At 37.0% G+C, this 21,500-nt stretch overlaps 1 protein-coding gene across 1 annotated transcript in view; it reads right to left on the bottom strand.

Annotated features, from left to right (window-relative positions):
- Positions 1 to 10,333: 10,333 nt before the first annotated feature.
- PLCL1 (phospholipase C like 1 (inactive)) overlaps positions 10,334 to 21,500 on the bottom strand; it is a 360,185-nt gene continuing 349,018 nt past the window's right edge. Inside the window, exon 6 of the mRNA XM_053597114.1 lies at positions 10,334 to 11,895. Coding sequence (XP_053453089.1) covers positions 11,713 to 11,895 — 183 coding nt within the window. The 3' untranslated portion in view covers positions 10,334 to 11,712. The remainder of the gene's footprint in view (positions 11,896 to 21,500) is intronic.

Raw genomic sequence — 21,500 nt, 5'->3', positions numbered from 1 at the left:
AACAACACACAACAAATGAACAAACTACAGTCATTTCTTGGTACCTGGAGGGAATTGGTTCCAGGACCACCCTCAGACATCAAAATCCATACATGCTCTGGCCCCTGATGTAAAATGTCATAGTATTTGCATATACCCTCTGTACATCCTTCTGCTCACTTTAAATCATCTCTAGATTACATGTAATACCTGACTCAATGTAAATGCTATGTAAATATTTGCTATACTGCATTGTTTAGGGCAGGGGTCCTCAAACTGCGGCCCTCGGGCCACATGAGGCTGTGTGATTGTGTTTGTTCCCATTTTGTTTTTTTACTTCAAAATAAGATATATGCAGTGTGCATAGGAATTTGTTCAGTTTTTTTTTTTAAACTATAGTCCGACCCTCCAACAGTCTGAGGGACAGTGAATTGCCCCCCTGTTTAAAAAGTTTGAGGACACCAAACTTTAGGGAATAATGACAAGGAAGAAAAGTCTGTTTAATACAAACATAACTGTTCCCAAATATTTTCATTATAGTTGGTTGAATCCATGGATATAGAGGATCGACTGTACATATGTCATATATATATATTTCTAGCATATATTTATTTATACATATGAATTATCATATGTGTATATGTACTCATATATATGTATGTATATATTTATTTTTTCTAATCTAGGCCTATGAACAGTTAAAGAACTTAGAACCCGGGAGTCCGTTTATGCCTACTGGCACCAGGATGCCAGTAACATGCTCACTATGACAAAGACAAAGGTCAAAATGCCTATCATTGCTTCCTCACAAGTTCCTTCAGGACTTAAATCAACTATGACCTAAACATATTTCTGGTTTCCTTTCTTTTGTTGGCAAGACAATGCTAAAATTCCTGTGGGGAAATGGAAGGCTGCCAAATTCAGAACCAGTAGGTATTATGTATAACTTTAAGATCTACTAGAAAGAGATATGCTTTGGTTTCCCCGATAGCCAAATGAGGATTAATGAGGAATGATATAAAACCATGTAAAGACATTCCCCTTTATTGGCATAAAGTTATGTCTTTATTAGGAAATGTAACACTAAAGACTTTGCTAAGCTTCAAGTCCTTACCCCTAAGATAACACTAAATAAATAACATTGATTCTATAGTTTAGGACCAAAGATTTAGTTTTTCACTTAAATTTTAAGAGTTTTAATAACATACAAGTTGAAATTGAGGAAATCTAGCAAGAACAAATTCATATCATTTCTTAAGGAAAAAAGTAGGTTTGGATAGGGCGATGCTTGTGGCTCAGTCGGTAAGGCGCCGGCCCCATATACCGAGGGTGGCGGGTTCAAACCCGGCCCCGGCCAAACTGCAACCAAAAAATAGCCGGGCGTTGTGGTGGGCGCCTGTAGTCCCAGCTACTCGGGAGGCTGAGGGCAAGAGAATCGCTTAAGCCCAGGAGTTGGAGGTTGCTGTGAGCTGTGTGAGGCCACGGCACTCTACCGAGGGCCATAAAGTGAGACTCTGTCTCTAAAAAAAAAAAAAGTAGGTTTGGATAAAACATTACAAGAGTAATCAGAATGTAATATAAAGAGACTCTAATACATACAAGACCCTTGTATCATAAACAAACACAAGAGTAATGGAAGCTCATAATTGTAAATTTTTAAGATTTAAGTATCTCTTATGCTCAATAAAATTTAATACCTGATTTCCTTGAAATAAGAAATGCCAGCTCAATCATTGTCATGTGACCAGAGGAAAATTGATTTTTTTTATCTGTGGAAGATTACAACGTTCAAAGGTGTTAACAATATTTCTGATTTTTTGTGCCCTTCCAGCACCTTATTATACCTCATCAAGAGTTGAAGTCTGCATTCACTCCTCCTCTTTAATATTGGGTGTACCTTCGTGGCTCCTTCAATGAATGTATTGTGGTAGAAATGATGCTGTGTGACTTACAAGGCAAGGCAGGTCACCAAATGTGATACACCTGCTTCCTGGCGTGCTCTCTGTAGGAACACTCACTTTTGGGACCCAACCAGCATGTTGTGAAGAAGCACAGATGTCATGCAGAGGCTACCTGTAGGTCTCACAGCTAAGGCTGCAGCCAGCAGTCAGCACTAGCCATGAGAAAAAAACAAATACCCAGATGATTCCTCCCTTAGCCTCCAAATCACCCCAACTGATACCAAGTGAAGCAGAGGTGGGTACCCCTATTCAGCCTTACCCCAGGTGCAGACTTGTGAACAAAATAATAATCTCGAGGTTTGGGGGGTGATTTGTCATGCAGCAATAGATATGGAGAACACTCCTTAAGCCTCATTTTCCTCTTCTAAAATGAGGATAATAATATCAATCTTTAAGATTGTTTTGAGACTGAATAAAATTATGCATATAAGCATTTATCACAGTATTTTGCAAATAGAAGAATAGTAAATGCTATAAGATGTAATCACACAATATATCATAAGAAAAAATAAAGAGCTGGATGAGGAGTTGGAAGAAATGCTTTGACAAGAAAATGTGATCAAATATTAAAAATCAAAACAGAACATAAAAAAGATAATTTTGATGTATAGGAAATACACAAGAAAACATCCCAGAATACAAAGAAAAGTGCAGAAAAAAACATGATGATAGAAAGGATATGATGGTGATATGGCCAATGGCTGCTCCTGAAAGTCCAGAGCAGCTGCCACAAAAGAAAATAGAGCGCTCGCTCTCTCTCTCTCTCTCTCTCTCTCTCACACACACACACACACACACACACATGTGCGTGCACACCCAGTGATAAAAACAAAAATACAAGAAAGAAAACTTGTACAAGCTGAAAAACACCTAACTCACTATTTTCCAGACTTTTTTTTTAAATTAACTATCCAAAAATATACAAAGGCAAAGTCTTAAACTTGAAAGAATCAAAAGAAGAAGGAGGCAGAGGAGGAGGAAGGAGGGAGGGAAGAGAAGGCAGGGGAGCAAAGGAGGCATGGAAGAAAAAGCAAAGAGAAAAAACTGATTTACAAATAAGACAAATAAAGCTGCCTTGCAACTATTAACTTAGAAATGCTATTGTGTATTTCTACGAGCTTTACAGAGGTAGAATTCCATAAAATAAACTGCACATATTCAAAACATGCAGTTTAAGTTTTGACATATGCTTAATAAGTGAAATCATCACCACAATCAAGATAATAAACACATCCGTAATCCCCCAGAGTGTCCGTGTGGCACCTTGTAATCCCATCCTTTCTCCTCCCTACTGCCCCCAGACGACCCCCGACCTGCTCTGTCACTATTCATTAGCTTGCATTTCCAAAACTTTGTACTGCTGGACATGCAGTATGTACTTTCTGTCTGACTTTTTTTAATCATCATTATTATTTTAAGAGCTGGTAGTTGGTGTCTTTGAAAGAATTAGCCCAGTTTTTGCAGTTGTAGAATTTATAGGCATACAAAGTCTTCATAACATTTCCTTATTATCCTTTTAATATCCTTAAATTCTGGATTGATATCCCTTTCTAACTCTTGCTACTGGTAATTTTTGTCTTTTTTTCCCTCATCTGTTTGATTAGAGGTTTATTAATTGCATTGATCTCCCCCCCCCAAAAAAAACTTTTGATTTCCTCGATTTTCTCTTTTATTTTTTATTTCATGGGTTTCTGCTCTAACATTTATTATTTTCTTTATTCCACATTTAATTATACTTTTCTCTTCTTTTTCTGGTTTCTCAAGATAGAAACTAAGGTCTTTGGTTTAAGATATTTCTTTTTTTCTAATACAGGTGATAACCTCTATGAATTTCCTTGTCGGTATGGCTTTGTGTTATCCCACGGTTTTTTGTTTTTGTTTTTGTCCCATTCTCTCACCCAGGATGGAGCGCAGTGGCCTCATCATAGCTCAATGTAACTTCAAACTTCTGGACTCACATGATCCTCCTGATTTAGCCTCTCAAGTAAGTAGCTTGGGCTTATAGGCATGCATCACCACATCATACTAATTTTTTCTTTTTTTTTTTTTTTGGCTGGGGCTGGGTTTGAACTCGCCACCTCCAGCATATGGGGCTGGCAACCCTACTCCTTTGAGCCACAGGCGCTGCCCTAGTTTTTTCCATTTTTTGTAGAGACCAGCATCTTGCTCTTCCACAGACCGGCCGGAAAGTCCTCCCTCCTCAACCTTCCAAAGTGCCAGTCTTATAGGCATGAGCCACCATGACCATCCATATCACACGAATTTTGACATATTGATATTTAAGTTCAAAATTCTTTCTAATTTCCTTTTTGATTTTTTTCTTTGACTAATGACTTATTTATAAGTGAGTTGTTTTCAAATATTTGAAGATTTTACAGAGATGTGTTATTATTTCCTAATTTAATTCTCTATAATTTTAAATTCTTTTAAATTTGTTGAGACTTGTTTTAAGACCCAGAATATGGTCTATCTTGGTAACTCTTTCGTGTACACTTGAAAAAACATGTATTCTGTTGTTGATGGATGGAGTGTTCTATAAATGTTAATTACGTTAAGGTGGTAGTTCATATAATTTAAATCTTTGATATCCTTAATAATTTTCTGTCTACTTTTTCTCTCAGTTATTGATAAAGAAGTATTGAAAATTTTGGCTATAAATGTGTAATTTTGTATTTCACCTGGGAACCCATGGCTTACTTTCATGTAGTTCTGATATTAGGTGAACACATATTTAGGATTACTGCATCTTCTTGGTTAAGTTTCACTTAATCACTTTTCAATAACTTTCTTTATTCCTGGTAATATTCATTGCTCTGAAATCTACTTCATCTGATATTAATGTAGCCACTGTAGATTTCTTTTGATTCATGTTATCATGGTATATATTTTCCCATCCTTTTACTTTTAACCTGTTTGTGTCCTTATATTTGAAGTGTGCTTCTTCTAAGTAGCATATTGTTTGGTCTTTTTATTTTATCCAGTGTGACAAGTTCTGCCTTTAAATTGCAGTATTTATATAATTCACATTTAATGTGACTATTGATAATAGTTATATTTTTAAGATGATCATTTTGGTATTTGTGTTCTATTTTCTAATATGTTCTTTTTTTCCTGTTTGTCTATTTCTGCCCTTTTAAGATGAATTAAATAAATTTTTATGATTCAATGTTATCTCCTTTATTGACTTATTTGCTTTGTTGTCTCAGTGGTTAGCTCAGAGTTTATTTTATTTTATTTTGAGACAGAGCCTGAAGCTGTTGCCCTGGGTAGAGTGCTGTAGCATCACAGCTCACAGCAACCTCCAACTCCTAGGCTTAAACAATTCTCTTGCCTCAGTCTCCCAAGTAGTTGGGACTACAGGCACCCACCTCAACACCCGGCTATTTTTCGGTTGTAGTTGTCATTGTTGTTTGGCAGTCCTGGGCTAGATTCGAACCTGCCAGCTCTGGTGTATGTGGCTGGAGCCTTTGTACTTAAACTACAGGTGCCGAGCCTAACTTAGAAGTTTAGAGACTACTCTTTAACTTACTACAATCTACCTTTAATAGCCAGGCATGGTAGCTCATGCCTATAGCCCTACCTACTGGGGAGGCTGAGGCAAGAGGATTACTAAAGCCCTGAGTTTGAAGTTGCTATGAGCTATGACATAATAGCACTCTACACAGGGTGACAGAGTAAGACTCTCTCTCAGGAAAAAAAAAAAATCTACCTTCAAATGATATGTTATACGACCTCACATGGGGTATTGAAACCTTTCCGTCCTACCAACTTGGTGTTATTCTTACCCCATGTTTTCTTTTTGTATGTGTTACAAATTCCACATCACCTTGTTATCTTTGTTTAAACAATTATTTTTAAGACATTTAAGCAATACATTTTTATATACACAGTTTCTCCTTAGTAACTTCACAGGATTGGTTCCAGGACCCTCCTGCAGATACCAAAGCCTGAAGATGCTCAAATTCCTTGTATGTAATGGCATAGCATTTGCATATAACCTACATTCATCCTTTCATATATTTTAAATCATCTCTCTGTTACTTATAATACCTAAGGCAATGTAACTGCTATGTAGTTTCGTACTTTATTATATATGTTTTTTATGGTTGAGTACTATTTTTATTGGCTTTTTTCTAATGTTTTCAGTCTGAGGTTGTTCTAATTCACAGCTGCAGAACCTGAACATTTGAGGGAGCGCTATACTGACCCACGCAGTTATTCATGCTCTTTGTACTTTTACACAGATTTACACTTTTATCTGCCATCATTTTCCTTCAGCTGGAGTGATTTCCTTTAATATTTCTTGTAATGTGAATCTACTGATGATGAATTCAGCTTCTGAAATGTTTTGTATAACCTTCCTATTGGTTATTCAAGGATTCAACTTCAAATGAATTAATGCTGCTGTGAACATTTGTGTACAATTTTATGTGTGGATATATGCTTTCATATTCAAAGATTCATCTTCACTGGGTATGGAATTCTAGGGTTACAGTTTTTGCTTCAGTCCCTTAAAGAAGTTGCTCCACTGTCATCTAACTTACATGGTTTACACTAAGAAATCCTCTGTCTTTCTTATTTTACCTGTCTTTTCATTGTCTGCTCTTGAGATTGTCTCATTATTACTACTTCTGAGCAATTCGACTATTCTGTGGCTTGCTTGTTGCTATGGTTTGAATATGTTCCCCAAAGTCATGTGTTGAAAACCTAGTCCCTAGTGCCACAGTGTTGAGAAATGGAGCCTTAGGAGGTGATTGGGTCATGAAGGCTCCACTCTAATGAAGATATTATCAAAGAAGTGGATTAGTTGTCTCTGGAGAAGCTCTGTCACAAAAGCAGTATCTCTTTCACAAGGACTGCCTTACCTTTCCGCCTTCTGCCTTTCTGCCATGGGACAACCCTGACCGGATGCTGGAGCCATGCTCTTAGATTTCCCAGCCTCCAGAACTGTGAGCCAAATAAACTTCTGTTTATAAATTACCCCAGTCTGTGGTATTCTGTCTGTTATCCTTGGAATTTTTTAAAATTCTTAGATCTGCAGGTTTATAGTTTTTGTTATAAAATGAGAATCTTCTCAGCCATTATTTCATCAAATATTATTTCTTTCCTGCCTTTCTCTCCGGTTCATATATACTAGACTTCCTCAAGTTAGTCACTATTCACGGATGCTCTGTTCATTATGTAAATTCTCTTTTCTGTTTCTTTTTTTACAACCCTTTTTACTGATATAATTTACATACTATAAAATTCACCCTTTAAAGGTTACAGTTCAATAACTTTTAGTATATTCACACAGTGGTGCAACTATCACCATTATTTCTCATTCCAGGACATTTTTATCACACCCATAAGAAAATTCATACTTATTAGAAGTCATTCCCCCTTATCCCTCCTTCTGGCCCCTGGCAACCATTAAGGAACTTTTTGTCTTAGACACAGATCTGCCTTTTCTGGACATTTCATACCAATAGAATGATACAACATGTGGCCTTTGTGCCTGACTTCCTTCACTTTGCATGTTTTCGGGGTTTATCTGTGTTGTATCACACGAGTACTTCCTTTATTTTTATTGTTGAATAATCCATTGTATGAATATATGATTTTTGTTTATCCCTTCATCAGTTAATGAACATTTGTACTGTTTCCATTTGGGGGTTATTATGATTAATGCTGCTGTGAAAATTTGTGTACAATTTAGTGTGTAGGTATATGTTTTCATTTCTCTTGGGTATAAACCTGGGAGTAGAACTGCTGGGTCATGTGGTAACCCTATGCTTAAACTTTTGTGGAAATGCCAAGCCGTTTTCCACAGCAGGTGTACCATTTTACATTCCCACTACCACTGTAGGATGGTTCCAATTTCTCCACATCCTCACTAACACCTGTTATTATCTGTCTTTTTTATTATAACCAGCTTATTTGAGGTCCTATCTCATTGTGGCTTTCAATTGTGTTTTCTAAGTCGTTAATGATGTTGAACATATTTCAGTGTGCTTAATTTTTCCATGTGCTTTTTCCCATTTTCGGAACCTTTGTCCATTGTTTTAAATTGAGTGTCTTTTTATTAAGTTGTAATAGTTTTTATGAAGTCTGGAGGCCAGTCTCTTATCAGACATATAATGCATACCTATTCAGTGGGTTGTCTTTTCACTTTCTTGATGGTATCCTTTGGAGTAAAAATGTTTTTAGTAATCAATAAACATATTTATATGCATTCAGTCTCACTAGAGATTAAGGATAAATAGAAATAAGAATTTTTTAACCTAGATTGGCAGCTGAAAATAAGAAAAATTAAATTTATTATCAGAGAATCTTGAGCATTCTTATAAAGTTCTGGTGGGAATTTAAATTGAAAAACTTTTCTAGAGACCATTTGACAATGTATCTCAAAATTGCTAAGAAAAACTGTGCATCCTTTGACTTAACAATTCTACTTCTAGAAATTTATCCTAGGGAAAATGTTGAACAACTTTGCAAAAATTGATTTTATCACTGCCATGTTTATAAACAGGGAATGGGAAGAGAATAGTCTAACAGTAATGGATTGGTTAAATAAATTATGGTAAGCCACATGATAAGACACTATGTAATTATTATAAATGATAATTTGCATCAAGAATCCCCACCTAACATGTCCACAGGGGCCAGGTTTAACATAAACACATGAAGAGGTTCTCTAGAAAACTGGTCAGCATATTTCCCCTTTTGGAGACGGCTGCTCCCATTAATTGATGCCAAGTAACAAGTATGTGTGTGCTGGTTGTGAGGTGGGGATATGGGAATTTCTTATACTGTCAAAGTGGCCAATATTTAAAAAGAAGAAGGAAATTTAATTTTATGTGATATTTTCTGATTTTCAAAAGGTGTTTTTGCTTAAACATTTTTTCAAAAACATTCTGTAGCCCCATAAAACATGTCATTTTATGGACTAGATTCAGTTCAAAGGCTAGGAGCTCTAATGTACATATAAATTTACTGACATGGAAATATATCCATGATATATTTTTAAAGTCTTAAAAATTCTATTAAATTTTATGTAACATGAACTCATTATTGTTAAAAAATGAAAGCATATTTACATATATAATCTCTAAACAGTGCTGGAAGAGATACAAATTAAAATGTTAATACTGGGTGATTTTTATTTTCATTTGTATACATTTTTTTCTCTATTTTTGTATTTTTATATGGATCATCAATGTTTTGTTTTCAAAAAAAAACAGTGACACAGCTTTTTGTAATTTTGGTTATAAAGGAAAGAGTTAATAGTCTGGTTTAAAATTGTGAGAATAAATTTAAAATCAAAATCACTAAATAAATCCTTTTGCACATAAAATCAGACAGAGCTGAGTTCAAAAACCAATTCTTCCACTTTCCACAGGTGAGCTTTCTGACCTGTAAAAGGTCAGTGATAACACCTGCCATCTCCACCTCAAATCCCCTTGGTGGTGTAAAAATGAATAAGTTAAAATAGAATTAATATGTACAACACTACCTTCGTAGTATCACCAAAAGCTAAGTGGATGGAAAAGGGCTTTTTCTACTGCAGTTAAAATCTGGAAAGGAGATAGACACTGGCAGAATGTAACAATGAGTGGAACCATAATAAACAAAAGATTTAGCTTGTTTTTGGTATTCTATCTGGAGGCAAGAGCATCCTAGGGACCTTTACCCTTGCACCTCCTTCACTCTCAGAATCCACAGCTCCCCCTGCTGACATCTCCCTCGCCATTTAGCAACAACACCCACAGGAATGGAGCGGAGAATGACTGACATCCATTGCCAGAAGTAGCATCTGATGAAGTGGAGCTGTCTCATGTGGTTGAGAATATCTGGGTAGATCGTAAGTGTGAGTGGAGGTCTACATGGAACAAACAAGGAAGGCGATATCCAAAGATTGAATTTGATCCTGAAGTAAACAAATGTATAAATATTCTTTGAGAGCGTACCACCCTTTATCTTCCCACACCTATCCACTATCACCAGGAAAGGCATGAATTTACTCAAGTGGAATTCAAGGAGGTGAAGCAGTCCACAAACAAAAGCCACCAATTGGCTGGTGTAAGGCAGGCTTTGTTTCTGTCTGTTCCATCTCTCTGTCATCACAAAGGACTCAGACATCTGCATTCCACTATTCTTTCTACCAGCAGATTAAGTATAAGGGAGGACAGAGAAATTTTGGGTGCCATTGTAATTCCACTGGAAACTTGCCTTCAAATGACTTCAGGTACCTTCTCCACGAGTGCCCAGTTTTAAACCCAGGTAATAATTTCATCATTTCTGGTCCATAGACATAGCATGCTCTCTAAGATGTTTTTGGTATAATAACATATTTTTGTTATCTTCCTTTTTTCAATTAACTCCCAACAAAAGAGAACAATAAAAGTGCTTTGTCATGTCTTTACTCTTTCGGTAATGTGCAACAAGAACATAATAGCGTTAAGAAGTCAGAAATAACACAGAAGCTATAGAAGATGTTTTATATTTGCAAAATTTCAACAATTATCTTCTCTAGATTCCCCAAATTAGCATATTTGTTAACCAAATTAATTAAGAAGCTTTTCAAAATAAAAGCAGTTTTAAATAAATATATTCTTTCCTAACCATAGAACATTTAGTTCTGTTAGAGGTAACAAACAACACACTCAAGTACTTCATGAAGCCATTAGTGTAAAAATGATCTAGATGCAATTACGAATGCGCCCTAATTAGTCATTTGCTTCTTTTTGTGTGTATGTTTTTCTGTATGTGTTAAAATTATATCATAGATCTTGATAATCAATTAGTTCTTAAATCATCACAAAGATGTTATGTGACCCACAGAGTTTATATCAACTCAATATGATGATATGATAGTTTGAACAATATCTTTACATTTAAATTTAATTTCCCAAACAAATCTAAGACCTTTTAGTTGCCCATATCTGTTATAGAAAATAAATGCTAGACTCCTAGTTTGCAAAAATGAGACCTTCCTACAAATCTTGAAACTGATACCAATATCACATCAAAATTCTAGTAACAGCAGAGCTTTTAGTATGTTTCAGAATACTACATATGTAGATATAAATTCCCTTATGGTCAGCTTTCCATTAAAATTGTGTTCTTAGTAAATGAGTACAGAAAACTTCCTAAAAAATTATTTTATTTCATAAATATTTTAAAGAGTTTATTAACTGAAAAAAATGACTTTTCTGATCTTTCCAGAAAATCTGATCATCTCTTTAATGTTTTTTTCACTTTTATTTCTACTGTGATTCTTAGGAATTTTTCTAATCTATATTCAATCTATCAAAACATCTATGCTTTGATAAATTTGGCTTCCTTCAATAATAAGCTATGCTAAGATCTCTAAATGAAAATGACAAAGGCAGAGAAGTAAAATTAAACACAGCAACAGGTTACACTTTTAGAATTTCAGATGAATGCATTTGTCCCAAAATGATAGAGATAAAGGAATAACTTACTGGATGAATAATGCAACGCAGAATAGATTTTAACAGGCTTTCTTTCACTCACTCACTCTCACAGACACACACTTCTACACACATTCACACATAGGTGTTGACACATGTCTCAGAATTTAAAACACTGCTACTAAAAGGCTTTAACTTAGATAAATTAACTACACTAAAATACTGACATTGTGAAAATATCTAAGTCCAAAACCCCATAGAGGGCTTTTTGTGTGTGAACTTCTAAAAAACTTAGAACAGCAAGAAACCGGAGTCCTTGACAAGTAGGAGCGGTGCCCCTGGTGATGCTGGGCGGGTCACAGCTTCCCGTTCTCCTCACCACCCTCCTTCTCCTCTATGGCTTCCAGGCTGCGCTTGCTCTTGGCTTCAGCAGCACTGCTGGGGGCTTTGCTCAGTCCACAAGACAAGCACGCCAGCTGGATCTGCTTCATGTTTTCTATAGCTTCATGCTTGGCGTTCTTCAACAGATCTCCTTGGCCCTGCAAACAGGAAAAACAGACACCAACGAAGATAGTTAAGGGCTGGGCACATCCTGAGTGACGTTGTGCTAGAGCGAGCCTTGGTGCCATTGCCAAATGAGGAAACAGACCCAGGGCTGCAAGCTCACTTGTCCAAGGGTTAATCCAAAGTTCTTTTCTAACATTATCAAGACACTTTGCTCTTTAAGTCAAAGTCCTCAACTTGAACCTGACCTGGCCCTGTGGCTGTTATCAGTCCCTTGAGATTCCTGTCTTGGGGAACCCTCCTCTTCATATGCTGAGGACAGTCAACTCTTCACAACCATGGTTTACAACTTTGCACACTTCTACATTTCCTACCTCACCCAGACCCAGATTTTCTAGGCTTGGGAGAAAAGGAAGGAAGTTTTTCCTTAAAGTAATAAAAATAGGCCAGTGGTAGTGGCTCACACCTATAATCCTAGTACTGTGGGAGGCCATGGCAGGTGAGAGCTCAGGAGTTTGAGACCAGCCTGAGCAAGAGTGAGATGCTGTCTCTACTAAAAAAAAATCAAAAAATTAGCCAGGCATTCTGATGTAGTCCTAGCCTACTAGGAAGGCTGAGGCAAGAGGATTGTTTGAGCCCAGGACTTTGAGGTCTCTAGGAGATATGATGCCAAGGTACTCTAGCCTGGGGCAATAGAGAGAGATTCTGTCTCAGAAAAACAAATAAACAAAAACAAGAAATAAAAATAAAATCAGCTATTGAGTATACAAGCACTTATCCAGCAATGTTTCTTCTGTAAAGTAAATCACACACCCTTACGCTTGGTGAGCTGGTTTTTAATATACTGGATTATCCTTGAAATCTGCCTATTGTTAAATTGTTAGTTACCCACATTCCTTCTGTCATTTCCATCATCTTTAGGGCAATGTTCCCATCTGGGTGATGGAGAAAAGTCTCCAAGGGCTCAACATGTCAATCAAAACAAAAAAGTAAATGAGGATTGCAGAACACATTAGCTGTCATTACATTAGTGCCCAACTGAGAGTTTTACTTCTTATTTTAGCTCATTGTTACCATGACCAAGTGTACGTGCTGATAGTGGCCCAGGGGCTGAAGGACAGAGTGTGAGGAAGGAGGAATGTTTCTATAGAGTACAGACAGAGAGGCAGCGATTTCTGCTCCCTCTCTTTCTCTCCTCTCTTCATTCTCATGGCAATGCCTGAAAGTATGACCTTGAAACTAAAGGACAACATGGGAGGATACAGAGGTAACGCTGATTGCTGGACAGTCTCTATAATGCAGAAGCTTGGGGAAAGGATAATTCACTTATTTTATGCAAGGTATTCCACGATGCACGATTATATCTTTTTAATTTGATGAATGGTTCCTTAAGGTGTATGAGGGAACATGTATTTTAAAACACTTTGTAATATTTCATTCCACAGAATCTAGACAGGCACTTTCTGAGTCTATCCTATATAATGACAGCTAAATCTTTCTAATAACAGTCTTTAACTGTGCAGGATGAATAGACATCTGGGCTTCACCTAATGTTTGTGTTAAAGTGAACTTTCCTTCAAGTACCTCAGTCATGACACATGATTTTGGAAGAAGAGTTGGAGACTGTATCATTTAGCCTTTTCATGAAGAGAAATCAAGTTGAGACTGATGAGGTTAAATGACTGGCCCAAGGTGACGGGGGTGGGGGTTGGAGGGGCAGCTGAAGCTCAGGTCTTCACCTCCTGGATTGGTGCTCTGTCCCACACATATGATTATAATCTAGTCTAACACTGAAGACTCTGGCAGAGAGAGACACGTTTCCTAAAGAAAAATATTCACTTCACAAGCAGAATTTGGGGAATCTGTTCTTAATAGTATAGGCATGATCAGTGAGTCCCCTCTGGACACTGCAGGTGATGTCACACCCACTCAAAGAACACAACTCTTAGGCAATAATAATAACACAACAGCACAGTACTCTCTCGCTGCCACTCTCTGGGCTTTATGTTCTTTCATTCAGTCATCACAACACTCCAGTAAGGGAAGTACTTTTATTATTTTCACTTTACCAATAAAAAACTGAGGCCCAGAGCAAATGACCTTTCCAAAGCTGCACAGCTTGAAGGCCGGCAGTTGGCCCCAGTGGTCTTAACTACTACATAACACAGCATCTCTGAAAGGTGAAGCATGCACTCTCCACAAAGCACGTGAAAGCCTCTTGTTCACTGTTACCCATGGAAACAACACAGATACCAAGGAAAGCATTGCCACGTGTCGCAGCCTGGCAGAACTTAGAAACGGATCTAGAGTCAAGAGGACAAGACGCACCAGGAATACACGGGGAGGGAAAAGTATCGGTAACCAATTTCTCCCTGGGCCACTTTCTCTTCTGTAAAATAGATACAAATAACCTTTGGTCTTCTTCACAGTTCTAAGATTAAAGAAAATATGTTGGGCTGTTTATGATCTCAATTATCACAAGAATAGGAATCACCAGGCCATAAGGTGATCTGAAAAGCAGTTAACATTATCTACTGCTATAAAAAAAATCTTTGTACTGTGTAAATTTTAATATGAATCTAACTAACTGGTCTACAAAGGTCTGTTTGATAGATACATTTTGCTACTCTTTTTACAAATGAAAAATTCCTCTAAATACAATTAATAATGAGAGCACACCCATTTTCATTTTCAGAGTATTACTTCTAAGTGTTCCTTTTTCGTTTAGTTTTTAACTTTTCTTCAAGAATTCTGGAAGCACAACAGAAGAAAAACTGGGATCCTCCCTACTTGCAAGAGAATAGTGAAACACGCAAAAATTACCAAGTTGAATGCTACTAACGCATCTTGTTCTCACATCCCCTCTACTACAGCAGGTTATGAAACGTATTTTAAAGCCAGAATGTCATCTCATTGGTTCTGAGATGTGGCATCCGAGCCTAAATGCCAGACTGTGCCAGTTCTGGTACACAGAAGTCAGTCTCTCTAGAAAACAATGACCAATTGGAGAAAACAGTTTGTACCAGTGCACAAGAACACAACTACATCATCTCCTGAAAACCCAGGAGACAACACATACTGGCTGCATGACACAAGCAAAAAAAAAAAAAAAAATAGGACCACCAAGTTCAACTATTAACTCCTAAAGGAAAAGAAAAGGAAAGGCTATGTTTTGAACAGTGTACACCGAAACATTCACATAAAAATCTGACTTCTTAAGAAGGAGGAATACTGATCATCTTTCTGTTCTATCATTCAAGGACTCACAGACTGACTCTTTTCTTTGGGTCCTCCCCATTAAGTTACCTAAACCAGAAACAATCCATTCTAGACAAAATTGCAGAGCGGGAGAATCAATGGTTAACAACCCCAATCCTAGCATTCCTTTTCAGAGCTGACTTTTTCCCCATTTTACCTGCAGCATCTTTCTCTAACCATCTAGCAACCTCTCTGCCATCATAAACGCCCCCAAGCTCCTCCTGACTGGGCAGCGTACACCAGATCTCTCTCCAAACATCTTTATTCTGTGTCTAATTTCCTTCAAGATGTATTAGATACAGAATTCAGATCAGCTAAGCCACTGAAAGGCATTAGTCCGTAGTCTATGTATCAGTATTTAAGGGGTATTATAATGCATTCTAAGAATATGCTTTAATCCTATTCTTTTCAAACAGAGGTCTTAGGGGAAGAAGAGGAAGGAGAGAAGCCAAGCAGAATTCATTTCACTTGGTGGTATATAAATTGAAACACCTCTCGCATACTAAAATAGGTCTGGGATTGTCTCGGCATGGAAAACAAAATTAACATATAGTTTGGCCACTGAACGTTCAACTAGAAAGAAACGTCAAGCTGCTGCCAGCATTTCTGTGCTAACAGCCTCCTGGGGATTATAGTTTCCCTCTTCTGGTACTAGCAATGCTGCAGGGAAAAATAAAATAAGAAGGACTTTTAATGCAAAGGAAACAAAGGATACTAGAGAGCGTCTCAGGCAGTCTAACGCCCAAGGAATAGGCACTAGCAGAAGCTCCAGCAGCAGCAGCCACCACTCAGCCTCGCAGCTCTTGGGCTTCTGAATATATGATTCCATGGCAATTTCAACACATTTAAAAAGCAACATTTTGAATCATGGAAAACCATAGGGGTCATTATAGAAACTTTGAACCCCAAAGTTAGTGATGATCAATGAATATTAAAAAAAAACAAACACTAAGCATTCTTTTCCAAATCTCCAATTGCATTAAACTGAAATTAAAGTACATTATCAGGAAATATCTGATGCAATTTAGACTGCAAATCAGGCTGCTGTATCATAACACCACAATTTGGATTGGTGACTGACAATAAACACTATCACAACACTAAACAACAGTTAACATTTCTTGAGCACTTAATATACTAAGTGTAAACCAATCTGCACACATTATCTCATTATATCATAACCAGAAAAGAGGCCAGAATTCTGAATGTAAATTATCTATTCATTATATGTGTTTACATCTATAAAAGACATTTAGGATTTATGTTAATCCTGTTCTTACAAGAAACGCAACCCCTTACCACTTCTGTTTAAAAATAGCTTTGGCTAAAATATGGCATAGTCACTCACAAAAGACACCCCCAGGCTCCTTCACACCCATATTCCCCAGGAACTGCACTATCCCTTGTGATATTAGCGCACAAAACAGCAGGAGAACAGCATAGCTGGTGTCCCCCTCACGGTGAAGGAAATGCGTGGGTTGTCTAGAGCACAACACAAATATGTACAGCAGTTAGCTGGGACTCTGGGAATGGAACAACACTCATATACAACTACACACATAAACAAATGCAGCTGTCTCCAACTTATCTGGGTATCTTTGAGCACACACTCAACAGCAGACTGATTTCCCTGATATGCTTTCTGTGGGAGCGTCTACATCCACAGCTAGAATCACCCACTGCAGTAAAAGCCAGCCACAGCCACCGTGGCAGGATAAGCAACTCTTGATTTGCTCCAGCCACCACTGATGGACCAGACTGTAGCGGGCTGTGCACCACTGCCATATCATTAGTTCAAAGGCCAGGCTTTTGGAGAACCTCTTCATCATTTAAAGAAGTTAAATGCTTTGTTCTAAAGAGGTAAAAAATAATGGTTATGATGTACTCCGTTTGAGAAAACAGCAGATAAAAAATATTTTAATATCATGACAGATGTACATTTCTGGGATGTTGCTGTGTTGGGAATATTGGGTGAATCTATTCAAAGATGGCCTGAGATTGTTGCTGTCTAGGATGAAAGCCCAGCTGTGAGGAAATGTATACAAGATGTTTACCAGAGTTACAAGTTGCAAAGGTATAGCCATCACGTATAAAACACTTCAACTGAGCAAAAATAGAAATTTCTATTGCATTGAGATTATTTTTCAACACCTTAGCAACTGAATATTTCAACTGCATTCTACTCACCAATTTTAAAGTGGATATGTAAGAAAAATGGATGACTCCATGAAAATGTATGAAAAATGGATAAACAATCATAGAGTAGTTCCGGTCTAACTGTCTTGGCTTGATGGAGCTTTGCCGGTTACTCTTTTGAAACTCTAAACTCAAAATAAAGGGAACTTTGCTTTTAAAATCTTTGTTATACAATGCAATTAAATATAATTTCTATAGGAGTATAAATGTAATTACATCGAACATGCTCACCCAAGCCTTTAGATTTTATAATTTTATATAAGGCTCATTTTTTCAATTATTTTTCTGACTGATACATTTTAAAATTGGTTATAAATGCCAATTAATTGAGCATTTCTGAAAACTATAGAAACAGAACATAAATAAGTCTTTTTAATTTCTGAGAATCTCTGTGAGAGGAAAAACAATTAAATTCAAGAAGAAGGGGAGGAGGAGTGGGGAGGGGCTCAGGAAGCTCCCATCTCATGCATGCAATGTAGGGGTATATGGCACACCTCCTGGGTGAAGGACTCAAATACAACTTGGACTTTTCCTAACACATGCAAACAATGTAAACTAATCATGTGTACCCTTGTATTAATCTGAAATTTTTTAAAGAGATGTTTTATAACAGTAACCAAAATTAAGATGGCGTGGCTATATTAATATTAGACAAAATAAACTAGAGACCAAAAAAAATCTGAGAATCTAGTTCCCAAAGAAAAATAATTTATAAAATATAGAAGGTTCTTTTAGCAGGGGGTAGGGGGACAGTCTCCCTCTGTTGCCTGGACAGTCGTGCCATGCATGACCTCAGCCTAGCTCACAGCAACCTTAAACTCCTGGGCTCCAGCGATCTTCCTGCTTCAGTCTCCCAAGTAGCTGCTACTGCATATGTGCACCATCAGACCTGACTATGTTTTTCTATTTTTGGTAGAGACAGGTGTCACTCTTGCTCAAGCTGATCTCCAACTACTGAGCTCAAGCAATCCTCCAGCCTCAGCCCTCAGAGTGCTAGGATTACAAGTGTGAGCCACCACCCCCAGCCATAAAGTATAAAAGATATTCTTTTTTAATTTTAAAAATAACTTAATGCCAGGATCCTCACAAAATTATAAAATGCAGCAAATGACATTGAATAAGTATAACTATATAAAAAGCTCTAAAATCTTTGAAGTCATTGTTAAAATTCAACATAATGAAAATAAATTTGGAAGTTAAATTTAAAAGATATTCTATTTGCCACATTTCTTTCTCAAATAACATTCTGCATTGTACAATTACCTTTCTCCTTAGAAAATCTTGACTAACCGAAAGTTAGTCAAGGAGTGAAGGACTTCAGTTAAAATAATTCACTATATCTTAAGCAGAAATCTTTCCGAAAAGAATGAAGGACTTTAGTTAAAATAATTCACTATATCTTAAGCAGAAATCATTCCAAAAGGAATGAAGGACTTTAGTTAAAATAATTCACTATATCTTAAGCAGAAATCTTTCATATTAGCTATGTTTTAAAAAAATACTTAAGGCTGGGTGCAGCGATTCACCCCTATAATCCCAGCACTCTGGGAGGCTGAGGCAGGTGGCTTGCCTGAGCTGAAGAGTATGAGATCAGTCTGAGCAAGAGTGAGAGCCTGTCTCTACTGAAAAGGAAAAACTGAGGGAGGAGGATCACTTGAGCCCAAGAGCTGAGGTTTCTGTGAGCTATGATGCCATGGCATCTACTAAGGGCAACAAAGTGAGACTCTGTCTCAAAAAACCCCCCAAATAACTTATTTATATATAGGAGACCACTTTTATGTCCTTGTATATGCAGAATACATAAATGAAGTAGTTTAATATTAAATAATACTCACTAATAATATACTAATAATTAAATTAATAATAATCTAAATGCAACAACATTGACAACAGGTATTGTTACTGGTGAGTAATATCTGCATTACCCAATAAACCTACTGCATTGAGGTGCACTTGTTGACCAGACCTCAAAAACAAGGTATGAAAATTTAATGTCTCAAATTCCCACTTAACTGGCCCTACTCTACTTTGTTCTAAGCTATGTGTGTGTGGTGTGTGTGAATAAGACACACCCATCTCTCCTCTTTTCTTCAGGAACAATAGTGATCTTCCTTAGGTAGCAATGAGGACCTGGGCCTAAATTCTTGCTTTCTTCATCTATCCATCAAGCAAATACTTACTATATAGCCAACTTTGCCTTTGGCCTGTAGTTCTGAATTTTATCAAAACCAAGGCCTTTAAAACAAATATTTTGTAATGTTTCCTTTATTATCCCAAAATTTAATTCACGAATAATACTATGTATTTGTACATTAGTAAAAATTAAATATAGCACCCTAGCTACAATATAAAGAACAAATAAGAGAATAGCTATTTTAAAAAAAATAGCATGTATTACAACTCACGAATGCTCAGTCAGGCACACCAGAAACAATAGAAGTGCCTGTGCTGAATGTAATATGAATGCATTAAAAGATAAATAAGAACGGTCAGATGCCATTACACACAAAAGGTATATAGGAAAATGATCATGCAAAAATAGACACGATTATGAAAACAAATAATGGGAACGGACCAGACTTATTTGCATTTAATAAAAGAAAGAAGAAAATAACCTTAATTAAGGTATAACATGCCAAGACAAGTACAGACTTCATCACAGAGAAAATATCTGAGAATCCCACAAGTGAGGCGGCGAACAATGTCCATACACCACACCAAACTCGCCAAGCCTTCAAAAGTACCTCAAAAGACATGTTTTTGTGATTGATAATATTAGCTTCTATTTCATGGAACACAGTGGGGCGCCTACCATGAATTGTTGATAATAACGAATAAGGCATCAAATTAGAACCCAACTTGTCTCACTTCCTAGTCTGTTCCAATATTACCGTATAGCAATGATACAGAATGCCAAGAGTGAATAAATTATTCAATAATTTGGAAAATGTCTTTATTTCAGTTAGGTTTCTCTCTCAGTAACTACCTTTACCAAGCCCTTTGCAAAACCCTTTGTAAAGAAAAATAATAATAATTAATTAATATCGTATACTCAAGTGCTCCAATTTATATTTTAAAGAGTTTAGCCAGACAGTACTCCATGGAAGTCTTGCATGACACGGGGCAATTTTTCATTATGTCATGCTGTCCGCGCAGTGCAGGACATAAAGCATACCTGACCCTTCCCCCTAAATACCAGAATCCTCCCATCACCTGCGCAGTTTCCCAGAACAACCTCCAGGGGACAGTACTTCACCCACTGGGAGCCCTGGGCTGAACTGGAGGTGGTGGGTGCAATACTAATACACCATCCCCAACCCCACAGAACTTGAGTCCCGCAAAGGATAAAGGCATATATAAAATAGCCACAGAAATGAAGTTATGTTTAATCACAAGTTGTGCTAAGTACTTAGGGGAAAGGAATGTATTATTGTAAGCACATGCAGTAGTCAAAGGCACCAGACAAGAATTCTCTGAGAAAATGACAACAGGGATCAGTTTGAAAGATGACCCAGCATCTTTCTTTCTTTCTTGACATCTTCCAATCCCTGAAGCACAGTGCAAGGACCTTTTGCTGTTTGCCTTTAGTCTTCAGTCCTCCTATGGTGTTTCAGATACAGATATAGATGGTAAAGGAGAGAGTTCTGGGAGGATCTGCCTCTATGGCACAGGACCAAAATTGCCTAATATATCCCACTTTCCCTTATTGCTTTATTTATTTAGAATTTATTTTGTTTCCTTTTGAAGTGTATATCTGAAAGAAACACTAAAGCAGAAAACAATAAAGTATCATCTAGTGACAGGATCGTTTAGTTCTGCTAAATAAGAGGTCTTAATAATTATATCACAGTTTTGAGACATTTGAAGGACTATTTTTATAACTTTACAGATGAAGAAATAATGCTCAAGAAAGCAAAAGAAACAATTACTCACATTCACACAGGAAAGAAATGTGAAGGAAATTAATAATGCTGCTTCCCAGGCCAATAGATGCTTTTCCATCAATTTATTTGGGGGGAGGGGTTGGTGTTTTTCTTTTTTTTTATTGCAGCCTAATACATAATACATTGCACATGTCATCTAATAGATCTTAGAAATGCAGGGAAGAAAAATAGCTAATGACGTTGGTTTATAGAAGAAAACATTCTTTGATGGAACCCTATGCATATCCCAGACATAATTACCA

The sequence above is a fragment of the Nycticebus coucang genome, chromosome 7 (assembly GCF_027406575.1).
Source record: "Nycticebus coucang isolate mNycCou1 chromosome 7, mNycCou1.pri, whole genome shotgun sequence".
In the NCBI taxonomy this organism is placed as follows: Eukaryota; Metazoa; Chordata; class Mammalia; order Primates; family Lorisidae; genus Nycticebus; species Nycticebus coucang.
The sequence above is the reverse complement of the archived record's forward strand: the minus strand, read 5'-3'. Positions and strand labels throughout refer to the sequence as shown.